The sequence below is a fragment of the Convolutriloba macropyga genome, chromosome 10 (genome assembly GCF_964194025.1).
Source record: "Convolutriloba macropyga chromosome 10, txConMacr16.3, whole genome shotgun sequence".
NCBI lineage: Eukaryota > Metazoa > Xenacoelomorpha > Acoela > Convolutidae > Convolutriloba > Convolutriloba macropyga.
The window spans coordinates 40,787,403-40,810,948 of record NC_134477.1 but is presented as its reverse complement, the minus strand read 5'-3'; the positions used below and the strand labels follow the sequence as shown (position 1 = coordinate 40,810,948).

At 37.5% G+C, this 23,546-nt stretch overlaps 2 protein-coding genes across 3 annotated transcripts in view; one reads left to right on the top strand and one right to left on the bottom strand.

The window, feature by feature from the left end:
* The window catches only part of LOC142348548 (10 kDa heat shock protein, mitochondrial-like), a 124,996-nt gene extending 118,519 nt beyond the window's left edge, over positions 1–6,477 (top strand). Inside the window, exons 2-4 of the mRNA XM_075399929.1 lie at positions 1,837–1,885; positions 2,108–2,266; positions 5,640–6,477. Of these exons, the coding sequence (XP_075256044.1) occupies positions 1,883–1,885; positions 2,108–2,266; positions 5,640–5,777 (300 nt within the window). The 5' untranslated portion in view covers positions 1,837–1,882 and the 3' untranslated portion in view covers positions 5,778–6,477. The remainder of the gene's footprint in view (positions 1–1,836; positions 1,886–2,107; positions 2,267–5,639) is intronic.
* A 2,831-nt stretch (positions 6,478–9,308) lies between these two features.
* Positions 9,309–23,546, bottom strand: part of LOC142348134 (uncharacterized) — a 33,918-nt gene continuing 19,680 nt past the window's right edge. For both annotated transcript variants that reach the window (XM_075399338.1, XM_075399339.1), the window contains 6 exons: positions 13,842–13,980; positions 13,134–13,213; positions 12,914–12,993; positions 12,595–12,770; positions 10,580–10,783; positions 9,309–10,055 (listed from right to left, as the gene is read on the bottom strand). In XM_075399338.1, coding sequence (XP_075255453.1) covers positions 9,514–10,055; positions 10,580–10,783; positions 12,595–12,770; positions 12,914–12,993; positions 13,134–13,213; positions 13,842–13,980 — 1,221 coding nt within the window. In that variant the 3' untranslated portion in view covers positions 9,309–9,513. The remainder of the gene's footprint in view (positions 10,056–10,579; positions 10,784–12,594; positions 12,771–12,913; positions 12,994–13,133; positions 13,214–13,841; positions 13,981–23,546) is intronic.

Genomic DNA, 23,546 nt, shown 5'->3' with positions numbered 1-23,546 from the left:
GCACGATCGTTGTTGACATTTTCTTGACTAGTATTTAAAGTTTGACTGACGCAATCAATGCTAACGTGTTTGGTTCTACCGCTGCCTTCTCACAAAGGCTTCGCTGGAATTTCTTTTTTGTGTTATTTGTCTTATTCGGAGAGTTAAAGAGCATGGTTCGCTTGATTCTTCAGAGAGGCGCTTGGGTTTTTGGATTATACATTTCACCAATTCATCAAGTCTAATTCTTCTGTTGAGCTTCATAACTGACGAAAATTAAACCGACCCGACATCTCCCTCTTTTCTTGAAAAAAATCTGTAATTTTTCTAATGAATTCATCCAAATATATTTCGAACATCGTTGTCGCGTTTAGTTCCATTTTGCATGTACTAAAGCTATTTTATTTTTTAATTATTTTTATTATATATAAGGGATTTTCATGGAAAAAAACTCAGGCCCAGACATAACCAAAACTTCAGACTGACCGGAAATAGGCTTTTTCCTTTGGCTGGACAATTCACGAGCAACTCGAAAAATCGTACTAACAATATGGATCGCAATCTAAGCTGACGGAAGGCATTGGTCCCACCAACATTTTCTCCTGTTCCTTTTGATTAAATAACGGATCAGTCAGTAAAGCCATTAGCAATAGGCGTCACAAAACCAACGGGGAACTTGGTTACAGTTGATGGTTTCTGATTCTCCTTTTCACCGTACATCAGACAATGCTATCGATGTTAATTTTGAACAGAGGTTTGATATTCTAATAAGCCCGGCAAACTGGTTCTAATGTATCTCGCCGGTGTTTGGAAGTTGCAATATGTCGTTTAAAGACCCGCTCTTTTCAGAGTGGCCTCACTAGACACTCCGCACCTCTATACAAATTTCAACACTACGCTTAACGGCGTACAGGTCGCCCTCGCTACGTAACACGCAATTAAATTGTTGATATTCATCTAAAAGATTACAAATATCTAAAGCTACAATTGCTAAGAGGTCGAAAACAATGAGAAAATATTGTCTTGTTTGAAAGCGGCAAAATATTTCAAAAATTGGACGACTATCTATCTAGGCGGTGTCATCTGAGATCAAATTTGAAAAAAAAAAACGTTTCTCGAGAACTTTGAACAGAACCACGAGACATAGAGATGGATAATCATGTCACTACACAACAATGAAATTGAGTATGAAATTTTTTTTTATTTTTATCCTGAAGACAAAATTGACATCTGTATGGTTGTATCCTAAATTAATAGGAACAGTTTTAATGTATGCATTGTATCATAACTGAGTGGTTCTCTAATCACTCATCCAGAACTCTGTTCGCAATTACTTCACATTAAGTCAAGCTGCAAGCATAATTGTTGTGCCTTAAAAATACTCCTCATTTTAATTAACTAAATGTTCCGATGTTCTTTGATGTCTTTGATTTACAAATTGATTGCCTGTTTATGAGTCATATCTCTGTTAGTGCTGTTAGAAGTTGTTAATTGATATGTTTATGTTATGATTAATTATATTTTTTCTGGTTTATTTCGATGTTCCTTATCTAGAATTAAAATTTTGAGCCACACATTCTTTTGCTTGAGAAAAAAGCCGGAATGGTCTTTAAGCAATGTTGCCCAAAAGCTCAGGTGGAAATTGGGGTTGTAATCTTCCGCCCAAAAATCTTTTTTGGAATGAGTATATCTGTACTCAAACTTTATTGACTGTTGAAAAGCCACCCTCCCGGAATTGTTATGCTTTTTCGTATCAAAGAAATTTTTCAACAGTCAATTTGCGATATAAAGTGCTCAAGTTAAACGAGGTATAAATCATTGATGCTTATTTCAAATTCTGAAGTTTGTCTGTATTTCAGATTTGTTTGTGCAACTAGCTGCATAAGCAGGCAACACTCGCTAAATGGTAAGATTCACAAGTTTGAGGCTCAAAATTTCTCTGTGAATTAATTTGGCCTAGTTTGTTGATTTGAAACGCACGTCGAGAAAACAAGATTAACAGATATTAATTTCCTTATTTTACTAATAAATATATTTCAAACAGTCATTTTAGGAATGTTTTAATCTGAAGCTTGACCTTTTCGAAACTGAATCGATGCCATTGTTCTAAGAGATGTTTTCTAATTAGGCCACTTTGAAGAAATTTCGACCCTTGTTTGACCGGGTGCTGATCGAGAGAGTAGCGGCAGAGACCAAGTCCAAAGGAGGCATCATTCTACCCGAAAAATCCATAGGAAAAGTGCTCGAGGGAAAAGTTGTTGCCTGTGGTCCCGGCAAACGAGACGACGTACGAACATAAGTATTTAGTTTTTGCAGCTGTCTGTTAAAAAGCAGAGTAGAGTATTAATGGACCTTTTTGAATTTTGGTGGTTGTCATGAATGTAAATTTTCTCTTCGTCATTACAACTTGAACAGCAATAATTGGTTCTGTATATTTTGATAGCTGCCGTAGATTACAAAGTTTAATTTTGACTCATTTTTGGTACTCATTTTTTAAATAGCCGCGATAGGAGAGAGTAGATTATTGGCCTTCTTTTGATTTTTCTCTAACTAAGGTGAGTTTACGAGGTGGAGGATAGTTCTGGTGATTAAATACTCTGGAACAAAGTTGAAGCAAATATTGTAAACGTTCTGTGTTTGGTTTACGCAACGTTTTGGCCTGACTGTTTTTTGGGCTCTAGTTCAATAACATTCTTTCGCTTTCGAGAGATTTTTTCACGCATGAATTCTTGATTTCTGCGTGATCTAAATTGCTCTCAATCCGAATTTAAGTCTGTTGATAAGATAAAGGCGATTGGAAATTTGATAGTAAAGCCGGATCAGCTTAGTGGTTAAAGTTTCAGTCTGCCACCAGGCAGGTCGCGGGTGCGAACCTCGAGGCAATCTAATTAGATGTACTTTGAAGTAGACTTGTAATTTTTCTGCTATTGTTTTTCACCATTCTGTCAAATTTTTGACGTTGGCAATCTTGCTAAGTTCTATTCATTGGGCGTTTATTGTGTGCATGTGAAATATCTTGTTATTAATTATTCGTTAGCCCTCCCAGAATGTCTAGTTAGTTTAATTTGGCCGAGTTGGAACCGTGCCGATTGGGAAAACTTTCAGAAAATAACTTTATTATAATAACGAAACGTGCCATCATTATTCCCGAGTAAACAGTTTGAAACTAGAATTTTAAGATTTGATTGAATATTTGAGCAGTACATTTGTGGGGAAAAGTTTTTAACTGCTCTCGAACAAAGTTTGTAAAGCAATTATTGTAAAGGTCTTTGCCTTTTTAATGCAATTTTTTTTACCGTTTTTGCGCTTTTCCAAAAATTTTTTATTCTTTTCTCTTGGGTGACTTTTTTATGCTTTACTTCTCAATTTTTGCGCGATCCAAATTGCTGATTCTGAAATTAGGTCTGTTGGTAGCATAAATGAGATTGTAAGCGATAGAGAAGCAAAGCCGATCAAGTTCAAGGAAGATCTCAGATCTTAAAATAAATATTGAAAACAAAGTTGAAACCCCCTCTCAATGAACTTGACCTGCCTTTCGTTCGAGAGCAATTCATCCAACTTTATTTGGTTTATGTTACTGTTTTGTGTAGACAGAACACCTGTAAATTGTTTTTTTTGTAGACAGGATTTTTGAAGTTTCTGTTTTCTGGGCTTTTAGATGAATACTTAAACATGTTCGGATATCAAGTTTGATTAAGATATCATAACACTTGATTTTTTGTTGCGGTCCAATTTTTTTATGCAAATAAAGTTCTGGGCAATCATTTTATACGTTTGATTAGATTTTTTTGGATTCAAGTCCTTATTCTGAATTTATGGTTTTTTTACAGAATTCGTTTGGAGCAATCCAGGCATTTTCCTTTTTTTTTTCGTTTTCGGAGGGTTTCCCCGCGATGTTTCTTACTTCGGCGGCACGAATTTATGCTTTGTAGCAACCAATGACGTCATGCTCGTTTCAATTCTGCTTTTTAATTTCTCTTTTCAGTCTTTTTATCACAGTTAGTTCCCTGTCTTCAATCTTATTGGAGCGGGTTGCTTTCTTTCACATGGATATTTTTGGTCACATATGACTTACCTCGCTCTCAAAAATAAATTTCTGAATCTTGAAATAGCCTTTGATTACTTTAATGAAAGGTGTGATGATCACTTGTTTGGCAGTAGAAGCAATCCATTGTTTATACAGTTTTTCTATCAAAATACGACATCTGAGCAAATTTAGAGAATGAAGTTTCTTTTCCGGCACTATTGAATGTTTTTTCAAGTATCTTTTCAATTTGTAATCCTAAATTTTGAATAAGACATATTTTCAATTTTTATGCGCTGGAATTTAATTGTTTCAACCGCAAGTAATGAGGGATTCTAACCTTTCTTTCTCAACCCCGAGATATTGATGGGAGGAATACATTAGTAGTAGCATTCGAAAGGGCTTGGATGATAGAAGTTTTTGCAAAAGGGGTTTCTATATTTTGTTTTTTTCTTGCTGAGAAGATACGAAGTTTTAAAAGATGAGAGAGAAGAAGGAAGTGGGATCAAGTTAGATAAGATTTCGGATTCAAGTGGAAAAATATTTTTTCAAATGTAGCGGCAGTGGCACGATAAAAGTTTTGAAAAAGAGATAAAAGTTTTTAAAATTCTCTTAAAATTAGAATTATTTGCGGTTTTTTAATTGTCTTCATACGTTTTTGACAAATTCTTTTTTTTGAACGGTTAAGATTGGGGGACAAGTTGAGGTGCAGTAAGTTGACTGAACTAGTCTAAGAAAAGGGCGTTGAGTATTAAAATTTCTTCCTGCCTATCGTCAGTAATTTTTTGGCTTTTCTAATTTTATCTCTGAAATAATGCCTTTGACAAGCGAAACCGTACTTCTTTTTGAATTTATCATACTTCTTTTTGATATACCGGTTTTAAGCTACAGCTATTAAACATAATGTAATTATTTTCATTTTTTGCGTTTTTCAGCTTAACCCGCATTTCGTTGTTTTGTTTTGATAAATCAATTGAATCTCTGAAATCAAAGCTACTAAGAGTTTTGTGAAGATCCATATTTATTGTTGTTTGGAGGTTGCAGTCAGCAGCTATTAATTTTGATGTTTTTGACAACCCTTTTTTAAAAAATTGTATCTGAATTTTTCCCGCATTGGTTGCTTTTTTGTTAATTCATGCAGTTAGTAAAAGAAAACATGCTTTTTCTATTGAGTTCAGATTTCAGTTTACCGTAACGATATCAATGAGAAACTAATAATTTTGATTACAGTGACCAACCTTATTTTTTGAAGAAAATTTTCTGCAAAATTGAATTGTGTTCTTGCCCTGATTTGTGTGACTATCATTTACGAGCAGCGATTCACGAGCCTTCTTGTTTTGGCTTTGTTTTGTTACGTTTTTTAAAAAAAATGTCCATTGTGTTGTTTTTAAATGTTTTTTTTGCAAAGCAATTGTATTGCGGTTGCCTTGAGTACATGGCATTCTCTCAATGTTTTTTCCTGCCGAAACCAAAAGTGCAGAAAATTTGTTGTGTAGAAATTTCCGCAACTCGTCAATTTAATTGGCATGCATTACATTTTTTGCACTTTTCAACGTAAAAAAACGTAGTAAATCAAACTATCTGGTATCTAAATCTTTCGAAAGCTGTCTCTTATTGAATTTTCTCTCTGTTTCAGAAAGGCGGAGTGATTCCTCTTAGTGTGAAGTTGGGCGATCATGTCTTGCTTCCTGAATTCGGAGGGACTAAAGTAGAGCTAGAAGAAAAAGAATATCATTTATTCAGGGACACCGAAATTCTAGCAACTTTCGACTAATAATATACAAGTCACCTCTCGTCAAATGAAAACCGCACGTGAAGTAATAAACGATAACCTCTTGTCAAATTTATATTGGGCTTGTGAAGTCAGTTCGTCATCATTTGTAGCTTCAGACAATGATTAACAACAAATGATCGAAGATTAACAACTTGAAAATAATAACTAACAAGATATCGGAAACTTTGAGCATGATACTGCGTTGGTTCGATGTTTTGATGAAATCGAACTCATAAACATGTGTTTGGAGCGAGAATTTGCTGCATAGTCAATCAGTGATATCGAGTTTTTAAGATCATTGTTGGTTCGCTGAAACAATACTGGTTTTTGTTTGAGTTTTCAAAATTGGTTCCAATTTTAATTTGGGGATTAGAACTGTTGCCAATTATACTCCTTTTTTAACAAAATTTTGTACCAAAAATCAACAATGACCATATTTCAATGTCTTGAAAGATATCAGCCCTCTAATTTGCCATCTAATGTATTCCTTCTTTCGCAGAATTTTTTTGAAGCTGCTGCAATGGAGCTGAAATTGTTATTTTGGATTGTTTTATGATGTATGAAGAATTGTACTGACATATATACTGTACCTTGATGATGATGAGTTATGCCACAATAGCTCTGTTTGTATCGCCGAGCGATGGATATTCACTCATTTTCGTGTTCTATTCTGGCAAAACAAATTTAATTTTGCACTCCTCGTGTCTTTTCTAATTGAACCATCACAATTTCTGAATAGCAAGTACCTTATGTTATAGCAAGTACCTAAAGTTAACATCAGTTCCTACAGTTTCGTAGCGCAATTAGTTTCACTGATTGCTTAACTGGATTTGTTTACGAAATTTTTGTTCCAGCGTTTTTGAAAGATCCTCATGGATCTGGAGAGATGTTCTGAACTAGTTCTGAAATGTACTGTCATTTCAGTCGTGTTTTAAAACTATGACATGTTCCTTAATGATTATGTTGCTTCACAAAGCTTTAATGAAAAAAGGACATCGTAAGAATGGGCAACTCTGGCAAATTTATTTAGCTTTATTTGAGTTGATTGTTTACTTAGTTTGATCTAATCGATTAGAGCTAATGATTTTGATATTTTGTATTTAATAGCTCCCAAACGAAGTTGATGGCAATTGTTTGTTTCATGTCGGTCTTTTATGGGATTTTTGATCTGACCAGTTTAAGTGACTTTTTCGCGCTTCATATAATTTTCGTATAATTTGTCTTAAATTTCTCCTATTGTGCCTGGCCCACTTTAGTGGGAGGCACCATATGCGCAACTAGGTTTTTTATTTGTTCTGTCAATTTTGACTAATCGATATGTTCATCGTACAGAGTTGTGAGTGGTTGGATCCTTGTGTACGGTTGTCATTGAATTTGATATTTAACATTTTTGTATTCATCTTTTTGTACAGAGCTCAACAGTTTTGAGTAGGTAGTTTTTAGATTTCATTACGCCGCAGAGGTATACCCAAATCGTCACGGGTAAATTTGCCGATCTGCGTATCTCTTCTTCGTTTTGCCTATGTTAATACATTGAAAATGCTACAATGTTGACGAAAATAGATAACTTCTGCAAAAACAGGCAAAATTGAAGGGAATTGCGCAACCCGTGTTCGCAAAAATGTCCAAATTGTAACCGCGATTTTGAGATACAAGCTTTATCCTATTTTTCGCGCGCTACGTACCACGAATCTGCTCTATTTATGTATCTATTTTTCGCACACAAGGTAACTTTTTGCAATGAATGTATCTAATTTTCGCACGGAATGTATCTATAATCCACAATTAAGCCTTATTGCGCGTTTATTAATGATAGCAATTGATTGGTTAAAGGTGGTTTACAGGTTAATAATATACCATATAGGGCTTAAATTTATCGCAATGTTTTTGTTTGATGTGATTTGTATGTCGGGGAATGGAATTGGAATCACGCAAAGCCTCTTTTAGGGATTTTTCCACAAAATTTGACAAATAAATTAATTTCTAAAAAATACCTGTTTCTTTTCAGTGCAATGGAAAATGAAAATAGCATCAGCTGATATTTTGATCGTCGCCGCTTTATTTCCTCATAGTTTTTTAGGCTTTTAATTGTATTCAAGTATTATTGTTTTGAGATAATTTTATTATATCTTCGAAAATAAATTTATTTCTGAAAAATCGCTTTCAATTTTTTTATGCTCTATGGTTGAATCGGCTATTTGATCAAAAAACCTAGCATTTAGGTAAATTTTTCTATCTATAAAAAATGATTTGTTCTGTAGCAATTTATTAACTCCTCTTATTTGTTCATAACAGGAAAAGGTGGGACAGTGGGAAGTTGCTGTAAAAATCAGATTCGTATTGAATACTGTTTTTTTCTTGCTAAATTTGATTTAATGAGTGATTTGCAGTTAAATTCATCAATTGAATTGTTAAATTGAGTTTGTTCAATTTTTTTGCGGCTATTTACAATTGTACGTGTGTCTAGCATTTTTCTGGAAAATCGCTCAATTCTGCGTCTGTTTTGAATGTCCATTATTTTCTGAAAAATCCCTCCATTGCTTGACCGCTTTTTGCGTCTTTTTCAGGTTTTCTTTTCAGGGGTCTATTAAGTTCTTTGCGTTTTTTTGCGTCTATCTAATCAGAAACATTACATTCAGAAGCAGATGTTTACAATTGCAGTTTATCAATGGCAATTTATTAACATTAACAGTTCAACACAAACATTACAATGGCACCCAGGTATTAAATTTTTTAATCGAGAGTAAATAGTTCTTTGTTGGCCCATCTGTTGTCATTCCCTCTATGATGTCTTGAAGATTCCGTCCTGGTGTATCTGCTGCAATGGTACTGCAAAGGAAAAGGGTGTATATCACATATGAAATGACTTCCACTAAAAAAACAACAGAAATAAAATTCTGAACAAATATATTTTGTCGCGTCATTAATTCTTACTTCAAATCACTTTAAAAGCTTTGAAATCACGTGCATGCTCAATTAATAAAGCTTTAAATTACTTTGGCATTCTCAAAAGCGCGCTTTTAATTAGGATCAATAGTGAATTAGAGATATGTTGCGGAAAATAGATAACTAAAATGAGCGGAAATGTGCTACAAGACTGGTCATCTATTTTACAATTTTAAAGGATCTCAATTTCGCAATAATGGCGTTACCCTTTTGCGAAAAATAAGATACAAAGCTTGACTCCTAATTTCGTTCATTTTGTATCTATTTTTCGCGCGATTCTTACTAAGGTGGAAATTTTGGGGTATACCTCTGCGTCGTAATGTTTATGTAACCAAAAAAAGTTTCGCGTAGATAGATACGCAATGCAAAAATTCACAAGATAGCCATAGTTTTACCTTATTTACCGAAGCTGAGATTCGCGATATCCAATTTTTCAACTATTTGCAGCATGTGAATCCACGTAACCGCGCAGTAATTAGAATCCGGTGAAATCAAACCAGAAATTGGTACTCCTCTATCTAGTATTTAATCTTTTTGAAGAAGTTTTTAATTGCTCATCTTTATTTCATCTTATTTAAAAAAAAGTCATTTGTGACTTAAAATTTAGACTTCACGAGATTGAATTTATAGAAGATGCATTTCTTTACGAGATTCGGTTATAATGTTTGATCAGGTTCTAACTAAATTTTTTGCTTTGAAGTCTTCAAGAAGACAAATTGTCAGAATATAAATCAGTATTTTGCACTGGTATGTTTTCAGGCTCATTAGCTGATTTTTATTCATCTTCTAATTATGCTTCTGATTTATCTTGAAGGAATTGACCAGGATCATCTACATCGGGATTAATTGTGTCATTGACATCTTCAACGGCATTAATCGGCGTATTGTTTGTTTGGGTTTCTTTTTGCTCAATCTCTGGTGCAAGGTTACTCTGTTCCGGCTGCTGCTGTATCAAACTCTGTGATAAATTCTCCTGTTCAATTTCTGATACAGGATCAATTGAAGACAGTGTAATGGCATCCTTTTCAACTAAGGGCGTAGGGTTTAGGTTAGGATCTTGTTCAACTGTATTTTTATCGAACAGTTGCAATTCTGTCCTATTCGGGAATTCGGATGTATATTCGTTTGAATGTAAGCTTAAATCGTTTGTCTCATTCAGAGTTTGGTTGATTTCCAAGTTCTGATCGGCAGTTTGGCTGTTAAGATCTGTTCTGGATGAAAGAAGTGAAATTTGCTCCTGATTTTCTGATTGGAAAGAGATGTTGTGATCTGATTTGGAGTTGTCTGAATCGGAAGTTTCAGTTTTTTCCTCTGGCTCCTCTTCTATTGAACCTGAAAGTATTTGATATATTAAGTTAATTGTGAAATTTGTGATCATAGAGTCTTATGTTGGCGCATTAAAGCATTCAGGCATGAAAAAATTAAACATAAATTTGAAGAAACTCCAGATTACCTCTTCTTAAGGGGATAATTATTATGACATAACCAGAGTGATATAGTTCCTCAGCTTTGTCGGCTTAATTTTCTGTTTTCATCTAAGTTGCCTGTGGTCACTACTACCAATGTATCTAAGGTGCTACTTCACCCACAATGCATTTAACCCCCCCCCCCCCCCCCTATTATAACCTCATTTTTAACCCCTATACAATTTCGGCGTTCAAATTTTTCACCCCTAACCATAAGAGTCATATTTGGAGTATCAATCCCTGAACCTATTCCCCGTTTTGAATTTTAGTTGTACCAATTATACACGGAATTAAAATCGGGCTGTAAAGATATAGGGATGAAATAATTGAAATGATATGGGGTGAAACTAATAAGGGTGAAAAAAAGTGATACACAATTTCTACTTGTACCTCCTCTGTAATTTGTGACAAGTGTCAAGAACTCTGACATGTGTGCAATGTGAGACTGCAGTTGATTGGCAACTATCTCTAGTTTCTCATTCCTCTCAACTGTCACCCTCTCCTGTTCACCCATCTCTTCCAGCACCAGACCATCTCGTCTGTTTTGTTCCAGGGTGTCTGCAAGGTTACCCTCCCACCCACTCATCAAACCGTCTGAAAATTAATGAACAGACTTACGAATTCTGAGTTAATATTTTTTTAACAGAAGCTCACATTTGCAATAACTTGATACGCTTTTAACCATAATTTGCAAGATAGTATCCTTTTGCTTAGGAAATTATTTTGATTTGATGCATTCATGATCTCGCCTATTAATAAAATATTAGTTTTGAAGAGTGATCATAAAATGTGTGGGATAGGAGATAAGCCAATTGGAAGATAGCAAAAGCACGTGACTTTCCCAGTGAAGGTATCTATATAAACAATAGCTCTGAGCTTTAAGAATTTATGTCTGTTGCTTAAGTGAAAACGATTGTGAGATCTGAGCGAGCGTACATGGGGCGTGTAGCGTAGTGTGGAATGTCCCCCAACTCTCATTGAAACCTCCCTAGTCAGACGTGTTTGCACCATAAAATTTTCTCTAAATTGTATAAACTTTTTGCCTCGTCTGTCGTTCGAGGGCATTTTTCCGGCATTATTTGTTTTATGATGTTCAGTTAAAGCAACAGCTACGGTTGAATTAATTATTTAGACCTTGGAAATTATTTTGAAAAATCTTTTATCACTTCAACAATTTTGAATTAATTTTCTTTTGGTTACCTCGATACCGTGAATGTTTTGAGCCAGGATGATGTGATTAATATATTTAAACCAAGTTTTGGCTAGATTTGAAGAAGTTAGAAAAAAAACCATGGTTAGCTATGTCCACGATTGAATTTGGGATCCTTAGGGGAACTTTTGCATATACGATTAATGTCGAATTTTAATATAATGAACCTTTACATTTGATCTTTGAAGCAATCAACATAACGACTTCAACGTATATTTTTGTCATCTAAAAATTCCAGAACAAATGAAATTCCGAGGAGGATTTCAATAAACTGTAAGAACAATTTTTTGTGGCACGAACGCGATTTATATTGAAAATGGAAAATATTGCCTGCTAATACTTTAGATTGTGTAAACTGCTTATTGGTCTGTTATCGGTAGTACTTCTGAGTTATCGGTTTCACGGTTTTCGACTGTTCAAATTATACTATTTAAAAATGTTTTTAAAATATTTTAAAATTATACTATCAAATTTTAAAAATGTGCTCCGCTTTTTTACACAAAATTGTTGCGCAATAAAAGAACGGAAAAGTTTTTCTGTTGTGACTGATTCAGTCTTTTGAATGTGAATCCAAGAAAATAATGGTAAGTTAACAATATCTTGACGCCAAATGAGACAATTTCTGGGTACCGGAAAAAATTTGCTCCTAACTGGCAACTTCTTTGAGAAAAATTATGCACTAGAGAATCAAGGTTTTAGTAATGAAATACTTGATGTATAAGAAATTTCGCTCTAGCTTGATTAAATTGGGATGTTCTAATTATTAGCCGAAATGAAAATCTGCTCAAAAAGTCAAAAGCAGACAGAATAGAAGAATTAATTGCAGTACTAATTGCTATTTGTGAACACAATTGGGACTTCCGATTATGTCTCTAGTTAAAACGATATAAACGCATTTGGCCATGCTTCGCGCGCCATGGCTATGCCTCAGCGGTCCACAAGACGTGATATGAATCTATCACAACCGAATCACGCATCGATATATCACTCACCGACAAATCGCCACACCAGTTGTACGTTCTCAAATTTGATTGGTTAACCCAAATTAACATCTATTCGGCTTAAATTCTGTTCGGTTAATTTTTGATTTTGGTTAATAATCACAGAATCGTAAATTTAGGTATGTGTATTTAATTTATGTAGAGTATGTCTTTTGTTGAAATATTGCCTATATTGCTGTCATAAGAAGACTTACTTCGCTTGTCGATGCACTGATTATGTAGCTGCCGCGTATTATGACCGCTATCAATAATATCTTCTGTAAGTTGATTCACTTGCTCCCGCATCTGGTCACAATTGGCTGACAATCTGGTATTTTGATCAACCACGCATACAATCTTTTCACCCACTTCTGCAACTACAGTCTCCAATCTGAACAGATCACGTTACGGCTGAATTGCAATTCAATGGGGAGCCATAAACTAATTTTGGGCGAGAGCAACACTGACTTAAATTATTTCTTTTAGTAAATTTTTAACTCTTGTTAATCCTAATACATTAGTTAATGTTTTTACCTCTTCTTGTCCCGGCCTTGCTTCTCGAGCTCTTCAACTGTTTCACGTCTACATCGAGCTATCGAGTCTTGGGCTTGTTTCTAAAATTAATTGCTGTATATTTCTAACAATTACAACAATTAAGTGTTCAGAAACGTCTATAATGGTTATACTGCTAGAAAATAAAGTAGTACCTATTGTACTATTCTGATAATGGAATCTGGGTTATCGATTTGACTACCTTTGGGGTTGCTAGTTGCTCCAACACTTGAGTTGTAACGAACACTTCGTCCTTCAACTTTGTATTTTGTGCCTTCAAACCTGAATAAAAAGTTTTCATTACCTCATGGTGTTTAAGGCCACTCGAAAGTTAGAAAGTTAACTGCAATAATCTCTTTGATGTTCCGAAAATACAAAACACTTAGCAAAAATAGGTGCAAAAGCTGCATAGAATTTTTTGCAAATTTTATGGCATTCATTAAAATTTAACATATGGCGATAGACTCATGTCGGTTGTTAGAAGGTTGAGAGAGCACAACCTGATGTAAATTGTGCATAAGATAAGCTTGACACAGCTTGACAAGAAGCTCTACTTGTTCAACGTATACTTGGCTAGAGAAATGAAGCCTTGAGGAACAAGAAAGAACGTGAGAATGGGTTATAAGAGACGCCCAAGTTCGAGAGCTTAAGACCAGTTGGTGTAATTGGGTAGCACACTAGGCTTGCAAGTAAGAGATGCTGGTTCGAATCCAGTACTGGTCCATTTTCACAGTAGTTGCACCTGAATAGACCCCCTAACATCGATGCTTGTTTAGATGCCAAAGAAATAATCAAACATCTAAAAATAGTCAAACAATGATTTGTTACTTTTTTGACCATACATAAATGTTAGAAATTACGAGAAACTAAAGTTACGTCGAAAAATGCCTATTAAACTCCGCTATCCTACCAGTGATCATTCTCTTTCTGTCATTGTAAGTCTGTGTGAACAATTTGTGATCTTCCTGTAGTTTAATGAAGATAGGCGTGTCTTCTTCCAGTCTCTTCGCTTTCTCGTCTCGCGCTTTTGTGTACTTGTCTATACTCGCCTGAAGCAACATTTTAGTACACAATTTTTTATTTAAAATTCGCTTAAATACCTTCACTCTGCGTCTATTTTTAATAGACGAAGATTACAAACGGGTTTTGAGACATCTGAAATTAAAATATTAACCAAAAATTTGTCCTTCAAGAGGCGCGAAACTTTTCTATATAACTAAAATTGAATGATTTCACTGCTCTTTCTCAGCATCTTTTGTCACCAAAATCAAAATATCAAGGATAACAGATAGTTTTGAGTAAATTTTTGTGTGAGACAAAAAACAAACCAAAGCAACAACCATGAAATTCAAAACCTAAATGCGTTTAAAGAATTCCATTTTAAACGTAAACATCTCCTTTTGGGCTAAGCTTTAGGTATTTAGTGTAATTGCTTGTACAGGAATAAAGCCTTTGCCACGAGATTGTCATTTAGGGGCATCGCCCGTCAGTGAGCGTTACTCAATCTCAAATCTTTTGTGCACTCCTATGAGTCTAAGGTCCTCAGTAGCCTTAAAAGAGAGTAAATTAGTGCCTGGCCGTGATCCGTATCATCCGCAGGGTGCATTTGATGACTGCCAACAACTCAGTTAGTAATAGCTATCGTAGCAGTTAGACAAGCCACCTCGGACTCAACCATTTGAGGTGAAAAGAGAAGTAAATGATGAAAAATGAATTCAGAGAGTGTTTATTCGTAACCTGATCATACTCTAATTATATCTTGTCAAATCAAACATTACATCCAATTGTTTCGCGTCCAGTAGATTTTGGGAACATGATCAGTACGGTTGAATTAATTAAAGAGTCTGAAATCCTAAGATTACTGCTACACTGTATATGATCGAGTTGTATCTTTGTGGGAAAAAAAAGTTGCGTGGCTTTCCCTGCGTACAACTAGTCATAGGATAAAACCTTCAGTAGGAAATACAGGGTATGGTTCAAACAATATTAAATGTAAAATCAAAGATACAAAAATTGTTGGCAAAAGTTGCCGAATTCTCCCTGCTCCCGGTTCTCGCTTTCCATGCAGTTGGCAGAAAAAAGAGCAAATTGCATACCCTGTTATTAGTTAATCACTATTACTATTGAGCATTTCCTCCTTTTAGGCACTGATACTAAACATCTCATATTTTTCAATATATCTTCCACCGTTTAGAGAACTTAATTAACGGAAGACTGAGCTTTTTACAACTTGGTATACCTAAACACTTGGGTGAGCTCTTACTGAAAAATATTATGTAAAAATGACGTTCAAATTAGTTCAACGAAAGTTGGTACCTCCAATTCTCAGCTACTTTTTGTAGAATCGAAAACAAACCTCAAAAGATCGATTTTTTTATTGCGTCAGAAACGTTCAGTAATAAGTCAAAAATTGTGGAGCCATATGAAACCCTTTCCCAAAAACATCGTATGTAACAAGATTGCCGAGCCTAGGTTTTAAAATTTTAGAATGTTAATCAGCTTTCAACTGGATGAACTGAGTAACTGCAACTGGAAAAAGTCTCCATTAGAGTTCCCATTAGTTTTATATTTAAAACACAAAATTTTACAGAGACAACGAGAAAATTGAACGACAACACAAAAACGATACGAGACATTATTCAAAAAATTCACTGGATTAAAATTTTGATACTGTAATTATGCAGTCTGTTTTTGTTTGTCATGAGAGACCAGTTTTTACCGCGATATATGTTTTTGTACTGTTCATATATTGTGTAAATTTTTGCTGGGTTGTTAACAAGTAAATAGATTGAAAGCGAGAGAATATTAACCAATCAGATTCGAGTATTTAAATTTGCAAAGAAATCGTTCCAATTTACATACAAAGCTCGGAAAAAGTGCAAATAACATAATTTCAAGTAAATCTAATCATAAGACCTATCAAGTAAGACATGATTCGGCTCAATAATTTTCGGGTTTTTGGAATCCTTGGTACAAAATGGTGACTGGCATTGAACTGATTCGTTATCAGACAAAATACCGGCCAAAGGAGCATCAAAAATGCCGTCTAAAAAACCACTGGTTGAGAGGCTCGCCGTAATCTTAATACGTTGTTCTAAGCTTAATACGCTACTTTATGATGAAAGTTGCTATGTACTTACGATAATTCATACGTTGCTTTATATCGATTTGGATGAAGAATTCAGCTTACGAAAGAGTGTTTTCACCTTTAATATGGTGCCGCTAGGGTTTTGAACACATTTCAGCCTAATTGTTCGAATTGTGATAAAGTTATTCAAATCTGTCTACTGTTAAGTAGTAATTTCAGGACTATATTCCATAATTATAATGTGTTGAATTTGTGTTGAATTTATACGTGCTTTGTGTTGAATTTATCAGCCAATTTACCCCTATCTTTCGATCGGATCACCTGTAATGCTAATTACTGAGCTGCTAAATGGTGTGAGTTTATTGAACTATCTTATTGACAATGGGGATGCAGTAACACTGCAGCAGATGGTAGCATGGTATGCCCAGATTACAAGACCCTTGGAATACTCGGAGTCACGAAAACCCATACACAAGAATTGGAAGCCGGCAACATAATTCTGAAATCATTAAAATTTTGCAAGATATGAGTCACAACGGGGAAGGGTACTATGACGTGGGGAGTGGAGGAGTACTATGTGGCCACCATGGGGGGGAAAGTGGCCTCTGAGGTGTTATGCACCCGCGAGAGTGAACAGACGGCATATCTCTTTAGCCCCAAATGTGTGAGTCAAAGAGCAACGACGAGTGACACCTGCTCAATCAACAAAAACTAATAATTGCTGTCAGGACGCGCCGGAAGAAAAAAAAATGTAAGACAGAAATATATGCTGTGTTATTTTTTGCAGTAAATTACAAATTAACTCAGTTCATCCGGCAAATCTAAAAAACCCAACCCCTGATTTTTGATAATTTAAGGGGAATTAAGACGCATCATTCTAGAATGGTGAATATCACTTAGTTTTTCAATTAGATGTACTTAAAGTGTTTTAATACAGCATATTGGTCACCATAAGCCCCCCACGAAAAAACATTGAGTTTGAAAATTTTCGGCCGAATTGTCGAAAATTTGTAAAAAGTGATCAAGTCAGTTCGTATATCAAAAAATTACCTCTGATATAGAGAAAATTGAGAAAACACTATGCTAAATTGTTCATTTTTGAAATTTTTTGGTCAATTTTTATGTAATTCTAAAAACTTTAGAAAATCAATACCGAATATTGATGAACCGTATTTTCAACCTTGAAACCGTCCAGTTGACTGGATTACCGTTCCGCAATCGAGAATTTGCAAAAAAAAATTGAACAAATCTTGAAAAAATTGGACAAAAGCAAAAAAAATTGACAAATTTGTCAATATTGATATTTCAACTAGAAGGCTCGTCAATTGAGTGAAACTCAATACACACAGAAAACCTGAAAAAAGAATTCACAATCTCCGGCCTACAAAAATATTATGAAACTTCCAGAATTTTGTTTTGTCGCTCGTTTAAGTAACGTTTCGTACGCGTCCTTTTTGTCCTTTCACTCGTCAATAGTTCGTGTTCCGTTTTTTTCAATAAGGTCGCTCTCCCAAAATTTTGCTTTTAGTTTTCTCCGTCTACCTTTCCGGATTTCGATGTAGTACGTTGTCATATATGACGAAGTATGTTGTGTATTGTTGCAGTATGTGGATTAAGCTAGTATGCTGGTTGGTTGCTTTGGTCTTGTTGTTTTCTAGGGTGTGACTTAAGTTTGTTCTAGAGTTACGGCTAGTTGGTTCCTGGACTTTTTCAACTTACTAATTTACTAGCTCCCCTGTTGTAGTATATTGATTTTTGCTGCTGTATGTTTGCGTGTAACTGTATGATTGTTAGTTGGTTTGGTCTTTTGCCTTCTAGGGTGTGACTTATGTTTATTCTGGAGTTACGGCTCGAAAGTTTTCTTCACTTTTCCAGCTTTCATAGACTACAAAAACGCTGCATATTATTTAACTTTTGCGGTAGTTTGTTTAATACTGTTGGTATGCTGATCGGTTGTTTAGGTTTGATTATTGCTAGGGTGTGACTTAAGTTTATTCTGGAGTTACGGCTAGTAAATTTCATGCTCTTTTCATCCATTTAGTTTATTACTGCTTTGCCGTAAATTAGTTCGATATTTGTATTTATTAAGCCCATAATGACTTGTGCTAGTTTGTCTCTTGCAGTAGCATCTCTCCTCTTTCCTAGGGTGTGACTTAAGTTTGTTCTGGCGTTCTGGCTAGTTTGTTTGGTTGAGTTGTTGCTGTGGTCTGCTAGCATAGTGGTTCCCAACCGCCCCGCTCGTTGCTTCATCCTCTTTCGCCTGTTTCTTCCCGCCTTTCCGTTTCGTTGCGCGCTACTCGCTCAACGCCTCCGTTCTGTCCGTCTCGTTTTTTCGTGCGTCGCTCAATTCGCGTTTCCAACCCGTTCTTTGCGTCGCCCTGTTCATGTCCACCTTTTTGCCAGTTCCATTCCGTTTCTTGTTTCGTCGTGCGCCGTTCGCCCGTCTCCCCCGCCCGTCCGTTTCGTTTTTAGTTTCGTCGTGCTTCGTACGCCCGGCCTTCCTTTGCCGGTTGCTTGTCTTTCTGTTTAGTCTCACGTTGCTTAGAAGCACGTTAGACGCTCTCTCACTTTTGTTACTTACTTTCGCCGAGTAAATCATTACTCGGGTACTTCTTTCCTGCTCTTCGGCCTCTTGATTATCAAGTTGTCATTTGGGTTTGGTATAACCCACACTCCACGTGTTCGTTTGGAAGTTATTTTCAATGCATTGAGAAATTAGCCATTTCATGATCATGGCTGAACAGCAAGAGAAGTTGAAGAAGCTCTTTAATGCAAGATCTAATCTAGAATCTGAGTTACGTAACATCCATAAGGACATCACAGATGTCATAGATCGTCAAGACAGGAGGGTTAAAGTTGAACGTTTGGTTTCTCATTCGAAGGATGTTTTCAGTAAACTGGTGCAGAAGAATGAAGAACTATTTGACTGGGCCAGTAAAGCGGAGAACCCAGATTCAATTTACCCTGACCTTGAGCAATGGTTGTAACTAAGAACAATGGTTGTAACTAAGATGATGTAACTAAGAACAATGATAAGTTCTTGCTCGCCGCTAGAAGCTATATTGACACAGTTGCTGACCGAGACACCGCTGAGACACGGTATGTGAAGGCGTTAATCCTTAAGGGCAGTCTAGGAGAAGTTCACGCTGAACAACATCATCAATGTCTAGCCAGCGTAAACATGACTTTCCCATGGCGAAATTAAAACGCGAAGAGGCCGAGAAACAAGAACAAGCTGCCATGCGCCTCGCTAAACAAAAACACGAAATTGCCATGAGAAAAAAGGAGCTTGAAATACAAATGGAGCAGATGGCACTTCAAGAATTGGAGGAAGACCACCGCCAGCGTGTTGCCGCAGCTAAATTAGATGAGGCTGATTTAATGGATAATCTTTCATTGTTTAGTCACCACTCAAGTGAACTGAATTTGCTTAAAAAAAGGGGATCAGATAGAAGTCAGAGACTTGTTCAGGATTGGGTAAATTCTTTTCCAGCAGGTAATTCACTGACTGCTGCAAGTGAGTTAAACTTATCTCGTCCTGGTTCAGCAACCGATGACCCTCCTGTTCAAGATACTGCCCCTAGTAATCCTCCGGAAAACACAAGTAATATTGCCGATAACCTAAATCATCTTGAAAGGCTTTCTCAGTGCACACGGCCAGGAGTTGCAATTTCTGTTGCCCAGCAAGAAGCGTTGTATCGGGAATATCTCCAGGCTGAACTGCAGCAATCACTCAGTGATCAAAGGGTCGAGCAGGCACACAGTCCCTCAGGAAGTGGTAAGGTGAACCCAGTTAACCAAGTAACAGTCGACGTACAAAATGTCGCACTCCCACCACTTCAGCCACCTATGCAACCTCCCAGGGCCCCGTTATGGCAGCAACGCACTCCATTTTTGTACCTGATTTTTAAACAAACCCACAGATAAACCAGTTCTTGGGTCCGAAAAGCTCCAGTGTGCCTGGTCAATTACATATGTCGATCTCTCATGTTCCGCAACAGCAGAATCCATCTCAAAGTAACATTCCACACCAATCACAAGTCCCCATTGCTCATTCCCCGCATAATGTCCCTCCACCTCTAAACTCACTCGTGAACCCGCCACCCGTAATCTCGCCTCAACAATTATTTAATCCTCAGCCTCCCGTGACTCCGCCGCCCATTCCAGCCAGCACAGCAACTTACTTACCCCTCCCCAACATTCCACAGCAAAACATTGTCAATTCACCTCAAGCCCCTCTGGTACCGTGTCCTACCGCACCGTAACGTCCCCTTAACCCTATCCCCGGCGAAACCAGGCGAAAAATTATGCAACCGTCTTCAACAACGTTCAACCGAACCTACCCCCGAGCACAGCTAACCCCGCCATCAGCCGTCCCATCCTGCAATTGAATGCACAACAAAATCCTAATTCCTAATAGCTACCAAGTAGCAAACTTTAGCACCCCTGTTAACCCCTTTAGCACAACTACTAACATCGCGCCACCTTTTGTCACGCCGGTTATACATCCAACATACGGGTATGCTGTTCCGATATCATTGCGCTGGGGTGGCCCACCCCGTCCCACGCCTCCAGCGCCAGCATCTAAAAATGAAAGTTTGATTAAGGCATTCACTGATGCCTTAAATAGCAAGAGGAATGACCCGCTACCCGAATGGAAGTTGTCCCAATACAACGGGGATCCTCTACAAAGGCACGAATGGTATGGTCAATTTAAAAGCGCAATTGACTCTCAGTCCCTAACTGATGATGTGAAATTGACATACCTTAAGAACCTCGTAACTGGTAAAGCTAAAATGGCTATAGCTGAGTTCGCTTACTGCGGCGCAACGTACAAAGACGCACTGAGAACCTTAGAACGTAAATTTTGCCAACCACAGGTGGTCGTAAGTGCACATTTGTATAAACTCAACAGCTTTCCACCATTGAAGATGCACAATAGCGATAACATCATTAACTATTCGGGGTGCATTTCAAGTCTTGTCGGGGTATTTAAATCGCTCTCATACTATTCAGATTTAAAGAGTGCTGCGTTTTTCAACACCGCCGTACAGAAGCTTCCACCCAATATGAAGGAATTGTGGTCACTTTTCACGGTCAAAAAGCATTGGGTGAAAACTACTCTTCTGGATTTCAAAGACTGGTTAATGGAGAAGGCCGAAGCGCACGATTTAATGAAGAATACCGCTCTTAAAGCAAGGACTGAGGGTACCAGCAACTCAGTAACAAGATCAAAAGTTGCTTCGAAGTCATTTGCTGCAAATACGCAACACAAGAGTAATGTTAAGCCGCAACAGAGTTCTCCGTCACCGCCAATCTCTAGTTGCATTGTATGCAAAGGCAGCCACCGGCTGTGGGAATGCCGTGTCTTTAAGGAAAAGACTCCCATGCAGAGAGCCAAGGTCGTGGCTGAGGCAAAGCTTTGTTTCTCTTGTTTGCGTGATAAACATAAGTTGAGGCAGTGCAAATGTCCCAGTAAATGTAGGAAAGATGGTTGCAACAGCTCCCATAACACCTTACTTCACGGAGCTGAAAGGGTTTTTCCAGCTAAACCCTCAACAAACAACAACATCAACACACTTCGAAGTCGAACGCAGATACTAGTAGGCCATCTACCGGTCAACAGCAACCAAGCAAAACAACCACTTTGTCTTCAGTGACATATTTCAAACGCCTACTTCAGGTCACAGAACTGAAACTTACTTACTCTTCTGGTATTAGTACTACGGCGTTGGTTTTATGCGATACCGATTGCAGTAACTCTTGGGTGTCCGATAGTCTCACAGATAGTAACTCTTGGGTGTCCGGCTCGGTTTGCAGGGTACCGCATTAAAACTGACCGTCAAGGGTATAAACACGGAAGAACTCGTCGACACAAAGGTGGTTCAATCGACTGTGACACCTCATATAGATCAAGACTGCGAAGCAGTCACTGTGCGTCCCTACGTGAGGGAAACCTTAAACGTAGGTTCCGACATCAGTGACGTTAAGTCCATGCAAGAACTTACCCACATCTGGCCGTCCTAGATCCAGTAAAATATAGCTATGGGAACATTGAGATGATACTTGTACAGGAAGTTTACCATGCCATCCGCCCGTTAGAGTACTTTGCAGCCGACGAAAAGTGCTCACCGTTCGCTGTTTGCTTGCCCATAGGTTGGGTTTTAAGCGGCCCACTTCCGTCAAGTTCAAGTTATGTCTCAACGTGTTTCAAAGCCAATGTCGAACAGGATTATGACTTAGCTTGTCAGGTTAAGTCCTGGTATGATATGGAATTGTACGGCGCGTACAAACAGGTTGACCCACGATCCGCAGTGGACGCTCGCGCGCAGGAAATACTTGAAAGAACAACTTTTCATAACTGCCAAGGATACGATATCGGTATGTTATGGGCTGATGACAACATCCAATTCCCGAATAACTACTTTTCGTCACTGGTACAGCTTAAGTCTCTCGAAAAGCGGCTCTCGAGAGACACAACATTGAGCGAGAATTACGCTAATACCATCCGTGAAGACTTGGAAAAAGGTTACTTAATTACAGTCCCTGATGCTCACAAGTTCGAGCAGCGGTCAGACAAAGAGTGGTACCTACCACATCATCCCGTAATCAATCCGAACAAACCGGGGAAAGTGCGTAGGGTATTAAATGGTGCAGCAAAGTTCCACGGTACTTCTTTGAATAAATCTTTGCTCACTGGCCCCGACCTGCTCCAAAACCTAATCCATGTACTACTTAGGTTTCGTCAACATCAATTCGCCGTGTCCGCAGATATCGGGGGTATGTTCCTCCAAGTGGGTGTCCCTGACTGTGACCAGCCATCACTGCATTTTTTGTGACGGGAGGACCCCACAACAAATGTTGTAGTGTATCAATACGCCCGCCAAATATTTGGGGCTAAAGACTCGCCCACATGCGCTAACTATGCATTGCAACGCACGGCCCGAGACAATGTCAGTCAGTATCCGGAAGCAACCAAAGCCGTCTTAGAAAGCTTCTACATGGACGATTACTTGGATTCGGTTGAGTCACCTGAGAGGGCTCTCAAAAGATCGAAGGAGTTGGTGCATCTTCTCCATTTCGGTGGGTTCAAGCTTACTAAGTTTGTAAGCAATGTACCAAATCTGGCTGATCGAATTGATGGGTCACCTCAGTCCACCGAACCAAAAGTAATTGCCTCATCTAAGGAGGAATCTTCACACGTGCTTGGGTTTAAATGGGATCACAACAATGATACTCTAGTTTTGAGTCGGGGTACCTCCAGTACAGTAACAAAGTTTTTGACAAAACGCTTGGTATTGAGCCTAGTGTCCAAGATATTTGATCCCATCGGCTTAGTGGCACCATTTACCGTTGGTGCCCGATTGTTACTAAAGGACATCTGGCGTGTCATCGGGCAGCACTGGGACGAAGAATTGCCAAAAGACACGTTTGAAAGGTTCCTCGAATGGAGTGTAGAACTACCCAAGCTTGCCGCAGTCACTATACCAAGGAGCTACTTTTTCTGGAAACTTTGAACACCTGGAA